The sequence below is a fragment of the Astatotilapia calliptera genome, chromosome 1, assembly GCF_964374335.1.
Source record: "Astatotilapia calliptera chromosome 1, fAstCal68.1, whole genome shotgun sequence".
Taxonomy (NCBI): domain Eukaryota; kingdom Metazoa; phylum Chordata; class Actinopteri; order Cichliformes; family Cichlidae; genus Astatotilapia; species Astatotilapia calliptera.
The window spans coordinates 2,894,749-2,910,232 of record NC_137422.1 but is presented as its reverse complement, the minus strand read 5'-3'; the positions used below and the strand labels follow the sequence as shown (position 1 = coordinate 2,910,232).

The window sequence follows — 15,484 nt, the reverse complement described above, 5'->3', positions numbered from 1 at the left end:
AAAAACAGATTTCTTCTAATGCTGCAGCTTAATAAAGCCGCAGGGAACTGGTGTTTTCATTTTGTTAACATGGGAATGTATCCAATAAAATCAGTGCTAGGATACGAAATTACGAAGAGCCTGCCTGGATTTGCCTCACATTTATACAGCACTTTAGACTTAAAGTCACATTTTAACTATACCTTCATCATTTGTGCCTACAGTCACCCCAAAGACGCATTTTAAGTCAGGAAAAACACTATAAGCCTGCTTTGAGTCCCGCTGTTTGTCCAAAATTAATAAAACGACTGTGCTTTGATAACAAACAAACTTATAGCAACCGAGTAATTATTGCTGGTTCATTGCTCTCTTTGTCATGGATTTTCTCACACACATCTATAATATTCTGTAGTAGATGCTGTGTTTGTGCAGAAAATGTCTTCCCACGTTACTTTTCACGGTTTACTGATTTTTCTGATGGACATCGAGCACAGAGATGGGCTCAGGAGCCTCAGGTTGAACACCCTTGGGCTAGAGGGAACCCAACCATAAACCTTTGGTCGTGGTTTACTTTTTTGAAACGAAAGTTAGCCCTTCTTCAGTAACTACGTTGATTTTCTACTGTTTGGTTATCACAACTTTCTCAACAATTTACTGAAATTATTTGTGCAAATTATTCGTTTTTATTCTTGTCACATCTATAAATAGATCTTATTTAGAGAGAAAAAATCCTTCCAAACAATTTTGAATTTGATTATGTCCTTTGATTTTTCTTTTTCTTTTTTTTGAATTTCTCTGAGCACTGCATGTTCGGACTTTTGGGGTGCATTTGCTGGGATGTTCACTCCTGATGCATGAATGTTTTCCACTTTCTCATTTTAGAATGTTGGTTTTCAAGTTTTTTGGAAAACTTGAAAACCCCAGAGAATCCCCGGGACGGCGGGGATTCTCTGGCTGGCTGGAGCAGCGTCTAATAACCAACTCGCAAAATAAAACAAAATAAAAACAAAACAACAAACACAAAAACACCAGACATCATGATACAGACTTATAATTTGCACCGATGTTTTTTCTAAATTCTATACATGAAAAGTGAGCGCGAGAGCCCTCTGTGCGCCTGCTCGCTGCTGAAGTCAAAGTAAAACTTTATTGTCATCAGTAAAGCTCAATAACAATTTAAAATGTATAATTTACAGTTTGATGATTTAAAGTCTCTCACACAACCAGGCTGCTTCCAAATAGAGCACATTTCATTCATAATGATGTAAATCCAAGCCCATTATGTATTCATGATTTGAATCCTGGGTTGTGCGAAATCCAAGAAATGCACCCTAGACAAAGCGAGTCTGTGAACTAAGGTGTAGGTCTGTTAGGTTATGTTGTGGTGGTCCTCGATATGGGGGATTTGTGTTCATACTGGAGTGCAAAATTAAAACCAATGGAAGATGAACAAGAAAAGTTCAAAGCCATCAGGTGCTCAGTTTAGAAAAAATAGAAAAGAAGAGGAGGAGAAATGAGCAAAAGATGCAGGTAAGCAGATGTGTCATTGGATAATGGCAGGTCAGAGGGAGTGTTCGCCCAGGGCGCCAAACAGGCTAGGACCGCCACTGCTCCACATGAACAGCATTCGACATCTACTAGTAGCTCTTGTGACCCCAGTTGTTCATTCATCTGAGGAGGATCTTATTCCATTCCTTGAAATGGATGAGGACTTTCTTTTGTGTTCATGTTGAAAGTGTTTTAGTGCAATGGAGATGAGTGGAAGCTGTTGACTGACTGCTCAAACAAGAGCCTAAAATGTGTCCTATGGTGTAATAGCAATTGGCATCTGGGACAACTGGTCATTCTGTCCAGTTAAAAGAAACCGGTGAAAATATGCTAACTGTGCTGGAGAAGCTGAAATACACTGAGCATAAATTCACCATATGTGAAAAACCCCCACCAATTTGCATTTTGTGATAAAACTGAATAAACTTTGAACTCACTGTCAACGTTTCCTCTAAGCTGCGCGCGTGCGCAATTGCGCACCGCTGGCACGGTCTCTGCGCACAGAAAATCTGCGTTGCGCACAAAAAAAAATCGAACCTGAATTGAAATTAAAATGAAAACTTTAACAATTCTGTTTTGCAGTGTGAGTCAGTAAGTGACTGGCTGCTCCCGTATGGGATCAGAACGATGGCACCTTATCCCATAGTCCAGCCAATGATGCGATTCACATTCGCATATACGCAGCTAATCAGCTTCTTTGTCAGGCTATGACAGCGTCCTTATGTGCCGACACCGGTGTTTAGCGAGCAAAGCAGCGCGGCTGATAAGATAAGATAAGATAAGATAACCTTTATTAGTCCCACACGTGGGAAATTTGTTTTGTCACAGCAGGAAGTGGACAGTGCAAAAGTTATGAGGCAAAAATTAGAATACAATAAGAATAAATACAGTACACAACTGTACAGAATAGAATAAAATAAAATGCTATATACAGTAGAATAAAATAAAATAAATATACAATAAGATAAAAATAGAATACAAATACAAATACTATATACAACTGAGTAAAAATACAACGATGACAGAAAGGATTATTGCACTTAGTATTATTGCATATGTATGGATGTGTGTGCTTGATCAGTTAAAGTCTTTATTATGGAGTCTGACAGCAGTGGGGAGGAAAGACCTGCGAAATCTCTCCGTCCCACACCGTGGGTGCCGCAGTCTCCCACTGAAGGAGCTGCTCAGTGCTGTCACAGTCTGCTGCATGGGGTGGGAGATGTTGTCCATCAGGGATGACAGCTTAGCCGCCGTTCTCCTGTCACTCACCACCTCCACTGGGTCCAGAGGACATCCTAGAACAGAGCTGGCCCTTCGGATCACCCTGTTCAGTCTCTTCCTGTCCCCAGCAGAGATGCTGCCGCCCCAGCAGACCACACCATAAAAGATAGCAGAAGCCACAACAGAGTCATAGAAGGTCTTCAGGAGTGGGCCCTCCACTCCAAACGACCTGAGTCTCCGCAGCAGGTACAGCCTGGATGTGGAGTGAAGCCACGTTAATGACAACGTGGACAACCATTGGAGATGTGAGCAGGACAGACGGAACAATTGACATAAAAAGTGTGGACTTTATACCAGTTTTTAAATTGTGTTGATCGGCCACGTAAAACCAGAGTTATGATAAAAATATCTGTAATGTTTGGTTTTCTTCCTGAATACTGTCGTTGTTTATATTTACTGCAGGAAGAAACGGTAAAAACGGCGTTTTATAAGGAAAACGCTCGAAAGCCTGTGAGCAAAAACAAAACCCAAAAAAACTCCGCCCTTTCCTATTGGTGGAAAAATGTACCATGTCGACCAATCAAAAAATGATATGGCAACATGGCATTTAGTTATTTAGGAAGTGGGAAGTTTTAGGAATGACGGCGTGTTTTGAGATGTGAGAGATTTGCCACGTTTAGCGCAAATCTTGTGTAGTTAGTGTGTAGTTAGTGTGTAGTGTAGTCAATAGTTTTGTTGTTGTGTGTCAGAACAATGAGGCGACTGCTGAGTGTTACAGGTGTTACAGCAGTGACACATCTGCTGCTGTCAGGCCTGCAGGTATCAGGCTGTTGTTCTCCTTCATCTCATAGTTGACAGAAATTATTTTTTGGAGCGGCACAAATAATTTGTGTGGCATCAGATTTGATGCAGAACAGCTGATTGTTCTGTAAATAGTTTGAAATGTTTATTTAAAAAAAACACCTTGGCTGCATTTTTAGGTAAACAGCTGCAAAAAACTTTGTTGTTTGCAAAACTCAGTAACTTTTTTGAAGAAGTAACTATATAATTAATTACCCAACATTGGTCATTATTTACTGTATTTTGCAGACAGAGTTACAGACTCTCTCCCAGACTCAGACTCATAATACAAGTCAGAGCTTTATGAAAAAAAAACAAAAGAAACTTGTGTTTTCAAAATTGGAGTTCAAGTTATTTTTACTTCCAATAGTGTTAACATGCTACACAGGTCATGAACAAGATTTTTTTGTTTTGTTTTTTTAAATTTTCATTGTAAGTGGGCTAAAATAGTTAATTAAAAGTAGTCTAACATAAATGTAAATGCTGTAATTTTATTATTTTAATAAACCATGTAACTTGCATGGATTTGATGCTGGCGTCACCACAGTGCACACGTCTGCTGTTGCTCACAGTGGTCCAAGGGATCGCTCAGGGAGTTTGTGTGTTCGCTCAGACACATGAAAAATTAGAGGGAACATTGCTCACCGTTGAATTAGGTAATAACTATTTTCTGGAAAACAGCAGAACCTTTATTTTTTGATGTAGGGTGGTGTAATATACGATGCAGCAACTACTTCCATTGTAGTTAGGTGAAATTATTTTGGTAAACCTCCATTTTTATTAGAATTTGTGTTTTGGGCAGAAAGGTCTTGGTGTTGGTAGCCAGGGATTAGTCCACCAGGGCTTCCACTCTTAGCCCCCACCTGGCACACAATGCACCCGACCCCTACAGTGCCTAATGCGGGTGGTGGGCCTCCAGGAGGATGGACCCATGTTCCTTTTTTGGGCTGTGTCCAGCCAGGGCCCATGGACTAAGGCCCAGCCACCAGACGCTCACCATCAGGCACGCTCCAGGGCAGGGCCTCAGTAAGCCCATCCTGGGCAGGGTGAACTGTTCCCTTGATGTTCTACTCATAGGGGTCCCTCACCCATGATGAATTTGCCATAGAGGGCCCTACCAGCGGACAAAAGCCCCGACGGACTACATAGCCCCTGGGATCCCTGGGACACACAAACCCCTCCACCACGATAAGGTAGCGATTTGCAGTTTTCCTGGGCGCCTTCTGGGTGAGGTGTTCTGGGCATGTCCCACCGGGAGGAGGGTCGGGGGCAGATCCAGGACATGCTGGAGAGATTGTATCTCTCAGCTGGCCTGGAAACGCCTTGGTGTTCACCCGGACAAGCTGGAAGTGGTGGCCGGGGAGAAAGTGTTATGGGCTGTTAAGGCTGCTGCTCTCGCAGCCTGGCCCCAGAAATGTGGAAGAAGATGGATAGCAGAAAGGTTTTGGAAATGTATCAATCTAATAATAATAATAAAAAAGACATTACTAAGTCTCGTGGATACTTAAATATCCAGGAAAACTCGCACTGCTTTTTGTTAAAGGACACCGTCTGTCCACTGCAGGAGGAGCAGAAAAGACAACTCTTCAGTCTTTTATTTGCAGTGGAAAATAGGTTTCAGTATTTTATTGAAAGTAAGCAATAAATAATACTGTGATAAAAATAGTTTATAAGTACTCAGACTGTACATCATTGTTACAAGATCAGAAGATTCATCAGGAAGAGCAGGAATAAAAACAGCAACATGATTTGCATTGTGCATAAATGGCTAAATCACAAACAAAAAACATTTCTAATGTCAGCTTCAACTACATGTAGAGTGAAAAGAAAAGTCTCCGGTTCCGACTCATTTGCCACAAAGGCTTATGCTGGAACCCGTGTTGTGAGTGTAGACGGAAAAACATAAGTAGCACTGCAACATTCAGACGTAGCTCTGGAAGCATTACTGACGCCACAAAACACGAATGAGTAATAAATAAGAAGAGACGACAGAGAGGAGTTAAACAGTAAGGCTTGATATAAAATCTTTGTACAGAGTGTTTTTAAAAAAGGGTTGCTGGTGGACTGCACCACCATCAGGGGCTTCTGGTGACAGTGGGGATCGACTGAGGCCTCAGTGAAGTTGGTCCGTTGAAGGAGTTTCCACACTTTGGAGTCATCCACACATTTGTTTAACGATCTTCTGCACGAGTGAGCATTTCTCCAGAGGTGAGGAAGATTTTGTTAAAGGGATAAATTGGGTGCATATAAGCGGAGTGGATTCTGCATGCAAGGTAAACTGCAGAGAACCTGGAAATCTGTTGTTTTTTACTTGCATCCAAATGTAGCCCTCTGTAGTTTTTATCCTTGCTACAATTATATGGCTTTAATTCTTTAAGAGTTTCATTTTGGTATCACAGGTATGGAAAATAAACAGACAAGAGAGAAATATATTGCGTTTCACATGATATGTGTTGTCACCATCGCCTGGGCTTGCCAGCAGTTAGATGGAGGACTCACAGTGTTGAGCAGTTTGTGAAACGGTTTGACGACTCCAGCAATTTCTCTGATATTCACACATCCACTGACCTAAGAGCTGCATTTACACTAAATCACAAGTAATAAGCTACTAATATTACAACAGTTAAAAAGGGCAAAGATATGAATTAAGTTATATCACGTATCCAAGTCACTTGAGAATTAATTCATTGATTAGAATTCAAATCAAATATGAGAGACAAAAACATACATCTGTTCAACTGAATCAGAATTATAAAAAAAGATTAGATGAAATGTCTGTTGGTAGAAATATACAAACTCCAGATTGTTGAAATATTCAGTTACATACATCTGAGAGTTGAGCTTAATGCGGGCACAGTGGAGAAATGTTGCTTTTATTAAAATAAAATTAAAAAAGGTGGGGGGGTGATTAAGAGGAGAGAGGCAAAAAGGGGTTACATAGAAATTCTAAAATCAACAATCCCATTGGTTTACATAAATATATAATAACAAATGTAGGTAAATCTAGAAAAGCTCTTCTAGGGATACTGAAATTAGTGAGTAAAGTCTTTCTCTGTGATGTCAGCAAGAAGCAAAATATCTTTGTAGGGTCCTTGCAAGTTATTTCAGTTCATCATCCTGGTCTTGAATGCAGGGAATTCCCCTTCATCGTCTGACCAGCGGTTACCTATAGAAATAATGAGGATAAACTGAGAAGGGAATGCGAGAGATCACCGGACGTGAGAGGGAAGCAGGACAGAAGCCGAGAGGTGGGTGGATGGGTTGAGATGAGGGAGAAACAGGAAAGAGATGCGTAAAACGTGCGTTAGAGCAGAGACCTCCAGTACGAGAAAGCTACTTCTGCTTGCATAGAGGAGCAGTTCAGCAGTGAAGAAATAGCCATACACGTCTCTGATTTGAGGATTTCATCATTTTTGACATGTGCGGTCTTACCGTTGTGTGTTAACAAGAGTAGGTCCTGACTGTGGCAGTGTCCAGCCTCTGTATAGACTGACTTCCTGTATTTCCACGTAGGCAGAAATCACATGCAAAGACATGCCGTTAGTCACAGCATCATCACAAAGCCAACCAAAAAGAAGCGAGTGCACGTGAGGAGATGTTAAGCATCGACAGAGCGTCTCACACACACCATGCGCACACTGACACCGCTCTCTCTGCTTACCATCCATCGGGCTCCTCTTTGGCTGAGTCGAGGGAGATGCCGCACTACTGCTGGTAACTCGGAAGTTGGCAGGCAGGGTATCTGATGCACCCAAGGACATCCCCCTCATGTCTTTGGGCCTGAACTTCTTTCTCCATGAGGGAGCACGGCGGAAGTTCTTATCATCATCCTAGAATATGATGAGGTAAAGAAAAGGGGGGAAAGACAGGAGACGTTTTTAGTCCACAGATATTCTTATTGTTACTTAGTCAGCAAATGTCCGTGTTTGTCACCTCTTCCATTCTCCTGTCTGTGCCCATCGCCAGCAGACTGCTGTATTCACGCTCAAGAGTCGCCCGGGCCTATAGAGGAAGGAAAAGAAGAAGAATGAGATTAACAGAAGACCTTGGCGCTGACCTGCACTGTCCTCATCCTCCTGTCTGCTGAGCAGCTGATCTGAAATGAACTTTGGTCCTCACTAAATCTCTCGTTTCTGTCATCAAAACCCATTTCGTGCAGTTCCCGTTCTCATGCAACTTCCTATATAATTATGCGCTTTCAGATGTAAACCTCAGGTCACTCATGTCAGGCTGACACCAGCACTGCAGTTACACATGGAGCACAGTGCCACTTATCTCAATGGCTTGACAAAAAAACCCAAAAAAAACAAAAACCCCATCTTGTAAGTAAAATTTAAATGTATATAAATGTACATCAATTTCCTTTGTATGGCCCGGGCACTGCACCAAACTCAAAGCTTAAGGTCTTTGGGAGGAGCCCATTGGCCCAAGCAAGCAATGAGTAACTAACAGGTATCTTTAAGCACCTGATGGATCTCAGTTATTTTATAGGAGGTGGTTGCAGAAATTCTATTTTTATATGGATCGGCACTTTTATTTAAACTGGTCTGTACAATTGCACATCTGGAAACATTTAGACAAGAACAAACGTGTGTGATGCAGTCTAATTACACTTGTTTTTAACATGCCAGCTGTGAAAATAGACCACACAGGCAACCGAATAAACAGTAGTGAGAATGCACTTGCAGTTCTAACAAAGGATTTTTTGGACAGAGTTGGGACTAACTGATTCTCATGTGAGAAAAGTGACCATGTTTGGGCCTTCAAATATGAAAAGCAACAGCTGGATGGTGAAACATCATAAACATTTGGTTTTGTGCACCTGTGTGTTCTGAGTGGGGATCTGCAGCAGCAGGGCCAGGGCGTTGTGATCAAAGGTATCATCCAAGGCGAGCAGTGCACCATGGACGCCACTCTCACAAAGGTTGCTGCTGTACTCTTTGAGACCAATGGCCTGAACCCAACTGATGACACGCTCATTACTCCACACCAGCACATCTGAAAGCACAAAACAGAGATGAGTGACGCACGATAACACCAAGTTGTTTTAATGAGGAAAGAAAAAAGCATGTATTACCTTTAAACTCCAGCATGGACTCCTCCCTCCTCCTCTCCAGCTCCTTTCTGTCATAGTTGAGCCTCCGCAGACACATCACACCGCACTGAAAGCTGTTCCTGTAGCACAAACACACACACTCGTTCACTGTGGAGCCTCTTAGTTGTTAATCTGCCACGATGTGCTCGTCTTTTTCCCCAAAGTAAGCTGTTTTATTTCTTTTTGACTAGTGGCAGAAAGGACAAAGTTGCATGTATGCGTGGCATGATTGTAGTAGGCTGTGGTTTCTTCAAGATATTCACTGCTGCTAATAAAAATGAATCTATGTCTCACCTGTGGAAGCTGTCCACCATCTTGAGCTGTCCCCTAAGATCCTTCTTGGTTAGATGGTCAAGCATGCGGGCATCCACCAGCGACTCCATGAAGTAGGAGCGGTACTGTGGCAAACCCAGGCTGGGCAGCCACTCGTTACCGATCCACTCGTGGTTCATGTCTCCGTACGCCAAAGTCTACAGTCAGAGAAGATGAGACTTAGCTGGTGTTTGAGAGAGTGGGCTAAAAAGATGGAGGCGTGGTAGAGGCTAATTACAGCAGGTGTATATTAACCGTTTTAACAGCAAACTGATTAAAAATGTATATATTAAAAAAAAAGAAAATATTCGAATGATAATCAACAATGTTTCCACCTGTTTAATGACCAGTTTATAGAAAATATCTAAGAAAGTCTAAGAACGTAAAAGGTGGGAGACAAATCTGCAACTCAGCAACTAGATGAACCCAGTGAGTCGCCCGGCAACAGTGAATAAGTCCAGGAAGGGATGCTTTACATTTTTTTCTTTATTGTGTAGAGACAAAGGAAGACAAAACCAAAGTGTGTGTATGCACTGAGGATGTAAATAATCAGGTCGACTAATCCTGATTCACAAAGCAAAATGAAGCAAGTTATCTGTGAAAAGACTCCACACATCAGTGGCAGTGCACCGGTTTCTATCAGGAAAGCTGACACAGTGTGAAGGAAGCTAACACATACACCCACAGCTTTTCTTCGTATTAATTTGTGACTTGGCTGCAGACTGTGGTCAACTGAAAAGCTCCAACATTGCTTTGACTGTTGGCTCTTTCGTCACGTGTCACATTGGTTGGTAAACTTTTAGTGGACTTCATTTTTTTGACTTGACCCGTCTCCTCTCAGACACATGTTTAAAAAACTAAACAAAAACCAATCTTGCCCCTTGTCATTACTTATTTTACTAACCGATCATTCCATCTCAAATCGATTGTTGTGCTCAGCTGTCCAGCTGAATGAACATTTAATGAAGAAACATGAAATTCATATTTAATTTACAATTAATAAAATGCTTTGTTCTTTCACCTTTCATGAGGCAGCTGCTGAACATGAATATTTTAAAAACTATAACATAAAACCCTGAAAGTTTCGTTTCTTACCACTAAAATGAATTAGGATCTAAGTTTTGGTTTATACTAAATATTAATTAAGCATATTCTTGGATGATTTATTTGCATTGAACATGAGGAAAGTAACGATTAAGTCGTGCCTGATGTTGAAGTACAGCTTATTAGTTTAACGCATCAGATCTGATTTGGCAGATAATCAAAGCCATTTATTCATGTTTATAGATTTATCTTTGAAAGTTGTTTAAAATAATTAAATAAATAGATATATTTTTACTTTAATTGGATGAACTCACTACAGATTTAAAAGAAATCATTGTGTAAGGTTACTCTGTTTCATTTTACTGTTATTTTCCTTTGAACTACAGCACCGCCTCTCAGCAGCTGTTGTGCAGATAGTGTACTGTTTCATTATTATATTATCATGTATTTGCTCAACTAAACTGGATACATAAAAATTCAGCTGGAGTTTTTTGGAGCAGTTTGCTTTCGCTCTAAGAGCAAACCTCTATAGTAGCAACTGTATGCAGACAAGCTCCAAATTAAACTGTGCTAGAATGTGCTTGTTGTGAATAAAGGAGTACAAGGCAATCATAACCGAATTTAAAAAAACAAAACAAACAAGCAAACAAACAAACAATCACAGGTGAGAATAGGTGGGTTTTGGAGAACGTATGCAAACCTGGGCCCAGCTACCCTCGTCATCCTCCTGGTGTTAGCATGGTTAGAGTGAGCATGGTGAGAAGAACAGAAAGGTGAGGGGTTAGTGTGCAGTGCTGGGGTTAGAGAAGCTTCAAGTGGAAAGTATAAAGCAATAAACAAAATAACAAGTCAGTAAAAATAGCAGGAAAATAACAGACAAACAAATGGTGAGGCATCAAACAGGAAATACAAATGCTGGGTGATCAAAGGTATATATAAATATGAAAATAAATAAATGAATAAAACATTAACCTATAAACCTTTTGAGGACATTAAATTGTCCTCAAAAGGTTTAACCCAACCAGATCTATTAAAGAGAAGCATTTCTGGTATCAGACAAATGTGTGTGTAATGTCTGATTCTTTTGGCTATACATCACCCACTAATGAGTGGCAATGTTTCATAAACAGCCCAATCTAACTTTGGTAGTGGGAGGTAGTTCTTCATGTGTATTCCATCTATGTCCATGTAAGGTGAAAGCTATACAAAAGGTGAAACATACATATACTGTACAAGGACTAAAGAAGAGCATGAGCCCAATCCAAGAACAACAAAGAAGTCGCCCACTAGGGGAACGAAAAAGGCTTTGTTTCAAGACACTCAGTGATCGTGCACGCAGCCAAATTCATACTGGACGTATCCAATGTAATAAGTGAAGTCTGGCAATACTGAAGACAACTTGAAACAAAGCTCAACCACAACCATAGATGTGAGAAGCCACCAGTGCCCAGCCAATCAGGGTAGACTAACCGTGGGAGGCGTGGCTGCCAAACTTTCCATTTCTTCATGTGTGACCCAAACGTTTCCTGTGGTCTGATCATTTGACACCAACCAATCAGAAATGCGCCAAGCGGGAAGAGTGGTGAAGGCCAGAAAGAGAGCCAAATGGAGAAAAAACTATGAAGCATTTGTTTCATTCATTGTTAGCAACTGAACTCAGATGAAACCAGTAGAAATTGGATTCAAGCATTAGTACATGTTAAGTATGTAGGCAGTCAAAAGTGTCATGCTAATGAGATGATATGAATGTGACAGTGCTTAAAAGTATCATCAAGACTTTGAAAGTGTAAGCAATGTGATCAGTGTTAAATATGCACAGTGGTCCAGCTGCAGGTATGAATGCACTGACGGGTACCGTTCTGGAGGTCGGTGGGGCTGAAGGGCTGGTGAGAGACATGATTTCCTGGATGGCCAAACGAAGCTTCAGACGATGCAGTGGGTTGCTGATTCCAATCTCCCGCTGGATCTCTGTGTCTGATAGTGCTGACATGATGGCTCCACTCTTCACATTGGCACGGCATGCAGCCACGTACCAGGCTGGCATGCCCACCCACAGCTGGCCAGAAGGGGACAGATTAGCAACAGTTAAACAGGATTAATGATTTAGACATGCTACTGAGTTTACTGCTTTTAAAATGAATTGTGTTGGTCTTGTACCTCCAGCCAAACCACAACAGTTGGTCCATCCCACTGGGCAAACGGGAGGCCTTGTCTGCGAGCCTCTTCTAGTAATTCATGCCTGGAAGACGCAATACATGTGAAAGCCAACTTGGTGGTTCACTTGCTCAAGGACCAAAATATTCACAGCCACAGATCCAAATGTTTGTCACAAAATCCCATTATGCACACACAAACCCCAAGACATTAGCTGACATGCATACTGAGTGAAAGAGAGAGAAAGGGGAAAGGGGGAGGGGACAAACACAGGACCTGAACCCAAGAAAGACTCAGTGCTCCACTAGATGTAGCTGTGTGCCACACCATCAACAAGCTCACCATCTGTTTAGCAGATCCATTTTAAAGAGTTGGCAGAAATGTCCAAAAGCACGTTATTAAGTAACAATTCAGTTTTACGTAAATAAAGGAGTGTAGGAACAAACAAATATAACTATGCTAATGTTTATTTTATGGACAAGAACACACGCAAAGAGCCAACTTCCATTTTTCCTATGGCTGTAGTGCATAACGTCATGCTCCAAAAGGAAAACCCTGCACTCACTACAATCAGTGCACACACATTCCTGTTAGTTATGCTCCACTATGGAAAGCAGGATAAAAAGCAGCATGGAAAATCTATCAGACATTCAAAGAGATACTTGGTCGGGGTCTGCAGGGTTACTGGTGAGGTCAATGTGAAGCCAAATGCGAGAAGATCGGGCAAGGCAAAAAGCAACATGAGCCAACTTACCCAGTCTTTGGACTACAGATGGAATGAGAGAGAGTGGGGGTGGTACAAAATGTGAAAAAGAAGGAAAAAAAATAAAGAGAAAGAATGAACTGATGATTATTGAAGGGCCATGTGACAGCAAAACATTTATGGTGTTTGCAATTTGCTTGAACAAAACTAAGAATGAAAGTGTCAAAAACCCCCAAAACAAAACAGGAGATGTGAGAGATGATTGCGATGGAAATGCCGTGGGGTGGAATGAAAGGCTGTGCACGTGAGCCAGAAAGAGCTTGTGAGGCAGCCCTGGACTGCAGCACAACAACACAGACTGATATCTGCACAATTACAAGAGCCTTTTATCCTCTATATTCGCTTTCTTACTCTGCATAAACATTGGAAGGGATGGGACTGTCATACAGACACTTACTTCTTCTGTAGCTTCCTGTTTTTCTCTGCAGGACCACCAAGGGTGCCCACACCCAAGCCATCCTTCGGAGAGCTCTCTGCCTCGGGAGTGCCAGCTAGAACATAACATTGAGCTCAGAGATCTAACATAGATCATAAACTCATCACTATTAGTAGCATACATGTCCAGAACATCAGCTTAGCACTGCTGCTAGTGTCTGACCTTGGCTGGCAGGATCCTTGCCAGGAATGCTGGGCCGACCTTTCTCTTTCTTCCCAAACAGGCGTCCAATGGATGACTTGATACTTTTCTTCTTGGCTGCTTTGTTGAGAGAGTCTTGGCTGCTGTTGCTACTGCTTGGGTTACTGCCCTGTCCATCCTGCAGGCTGCTCAGCCTACACAAATAAGGGTTAAGTTATTAGATAGAGAAAGAAGAAACAAATGTTTAAATCCCAGAAACACTAAAACAATTTTTCCTGGATAAAAATGCACGTCTTACCCTCGGATGTCTCGGATGTCCTCGTGACTAGCGGCGTGGCCCACCTCCCTATTCAGTCGGATGGAACGTGGAGTAGTGGGGGGTGACGTCTCACAATGAATAGTAGCCTTATCATCTTGAGTAGACTGCATGACACAGACAGAGAAACATTAATGGAACAAAAAAACAACAATGAAAAAACCCTACTGTTCATAATACACACCAAGAGGCTACACTGTATGTGGACTATGAACAATCCATACAGACTGGATATTGGTAACAGATACAGTACTGTGAACAATCAATTATTTAGTGGGAATACTGTGTGCAGTGTAATTTCACAAAGGCAAAAAGGAGAATGAAACTCAGTCTCCCAAAAGAGAACGAACTTCGAAGTGATGAACACTGTAAAACAAACAAAAAAGAAACCAAAGTTGCTACGAGTGTTTTTAATGTGGAGGGAAAATGAAGAATGATTGACAGATCCTGGCTTCTAATTATGGTATTAACCAGTCACTGATGTAACATATAGGAGGGATCCGTGGGAAAAGTCCTGCCTCAAAATTAAACCTGGAACCTGCTATTAGCACTTCTTAAACAGTTCACCAGGTAAGTAAATATTTCTTTAGTGTATTTTGTACAATGTAAACTAAAAGCTAACCAAGACCTCCTGTTATATGTCTGAAGTTCCTTCAGATTTGATGGTCTTGACCTGGAGCCAAATATTTTTTGGGTCATTGTTGTATTGGAAGACACTGGAAGACAGAGCCACAACCCAGACTACTTGAGGTTTTTGTTCAAAAGCGTCACATCTTTCCGTAATGATTTCTCCCACTTTGACGAGATTCCCAGTTCTAGACACACTCAAGCATCCTCACAGCATAATATTCCCATTATCGTGTTTCACTACTGGGGTGGTGTTCTTTGGGTCACACGCCTCGCCCTTCTTTCTCAAATCATAAGCAAAGAGCTCATCTGACCAAAAGAGGCCCTTCCAGCATACATAATCGTTCTCCAGGTTGTTTTCAGCATCCTTCAATTTGGCTCAAAGGTATCTCTTCTGTAGAAAATCAAGTTTTCCTTAGTCTTCAACCTCTGTCCATTCCCATGCGGCGTTCTAGTCATCGTCTGCTTTGAGACTACAATTTCCTACTTGGCTAAGTCACTCACTAATGTCTTGGTAGTTGTTCTAGGTCTCTGATTGTTGATGATACTTCTCACACCAGTTCTTGAAACTTGAAAATACTGTAATAATTTTGTATTTTCATCCTCTGTAAGCATCAACAATTCTTTTTCTCAAATTTAACTGATTTATTTTGTTTTTTGTCATGATCCTTTCTCAAGTGACAGCTCAAACCCTTGTAGAAGTTTTTATATTGTGTGTAAGTTAGAGGGCAACACTAATTTACACACATTAGAGACTACTTGCTGGAAAATTATCCCTTCACTGTTTTTCACACAGACAGAAAAACTCAAAGGAGAACAAGTTAAAACTCTAGCTGTTTTGATGCAAACAAACTTGCTTTGTACACCACCATCTTTTTGTAAACTTTGCTGCAGGTTGGCAGGAGCCTCCATCCTTGTCTGTTGCTGTGATGGCTGCAATATGCAGGGGTGATTTTATTTTAAAGTCAGAGATAGCATTTATTCCACTAGACGCATTCTAAAGAATGA

General features: G+C 41.3%; 1 protein-coding gene across 9 annotated transcripts in view; it reads right to left on the bottom strand.

Annotated features, from left to right (window-relative positions):
• Positions 1-5,180: 5,180 nt before the first annotated feature.
• The window catches only part of ppfia1 (PTPRF interacting protein alpha 1), a 44,369-nt gene continuing 34,065 nt past the window's right edge, over positions 5,181-15,484 (bottom strand). For 3 of the 9 annotated variants that reach the window (XM_080301410.1, XM_080301417.1, XM_080301431.1), the window contains 13 exons: positions 13,832-13,956; positions 13,555-13,727; positions 13,354-13,447; positions 12,197-12,278; positions 11,895-12,095; positions 11,510-11,572; positions 10,740-10,766; positions 8,978-9,153; positions 8,666-8,763; positions 8,411-8,586; positions 7,522-7,590; positions 7,250-7,418; positions 5,181-6,754 (listed from right to left, as the gene is read on the bottom strand). In XM_080301410.1, coding sequence (XP_080157536.1) covers positions 6,693-6,754; positions 7,250-7,418; positions 7,522-7,590; positions 8,411-8,586; positions 8,666-8,763; positions 8,978-9,153; positions 10,740-10,766; positions 11,510-11,572; positions 11,895-12,095; positions 12,197-12,278; positions 13,354-13,447; positions 13,555-13,727; positions 13,832-13,956 — 1,515 coding nt within the window. In that variant the 3' untranslated portion in view covers positions 5,181-6,692. Of the gene's footprint in view, positions 6,777-7,020; positions 7,086-7,249; positions 7,419-7,521; positions 7,591-8,410; positions 8,587-8,665; positions 8,764-8,977; positions 9,154-10,739; positions 10,767-11,509; positions 11,573-11,894; positions 12,096-12,196; positions 12,279-13,353; positions 13,448-13,554; positions 13,728-13,831; positions 13,957-15,484 lie in introns of all 9 variants that reach the window. The other 6 variants (XM_080301427.1, XM_026192789.2, XM_080301429.1 and 3 more) reach the window with 6 other exon arrangements.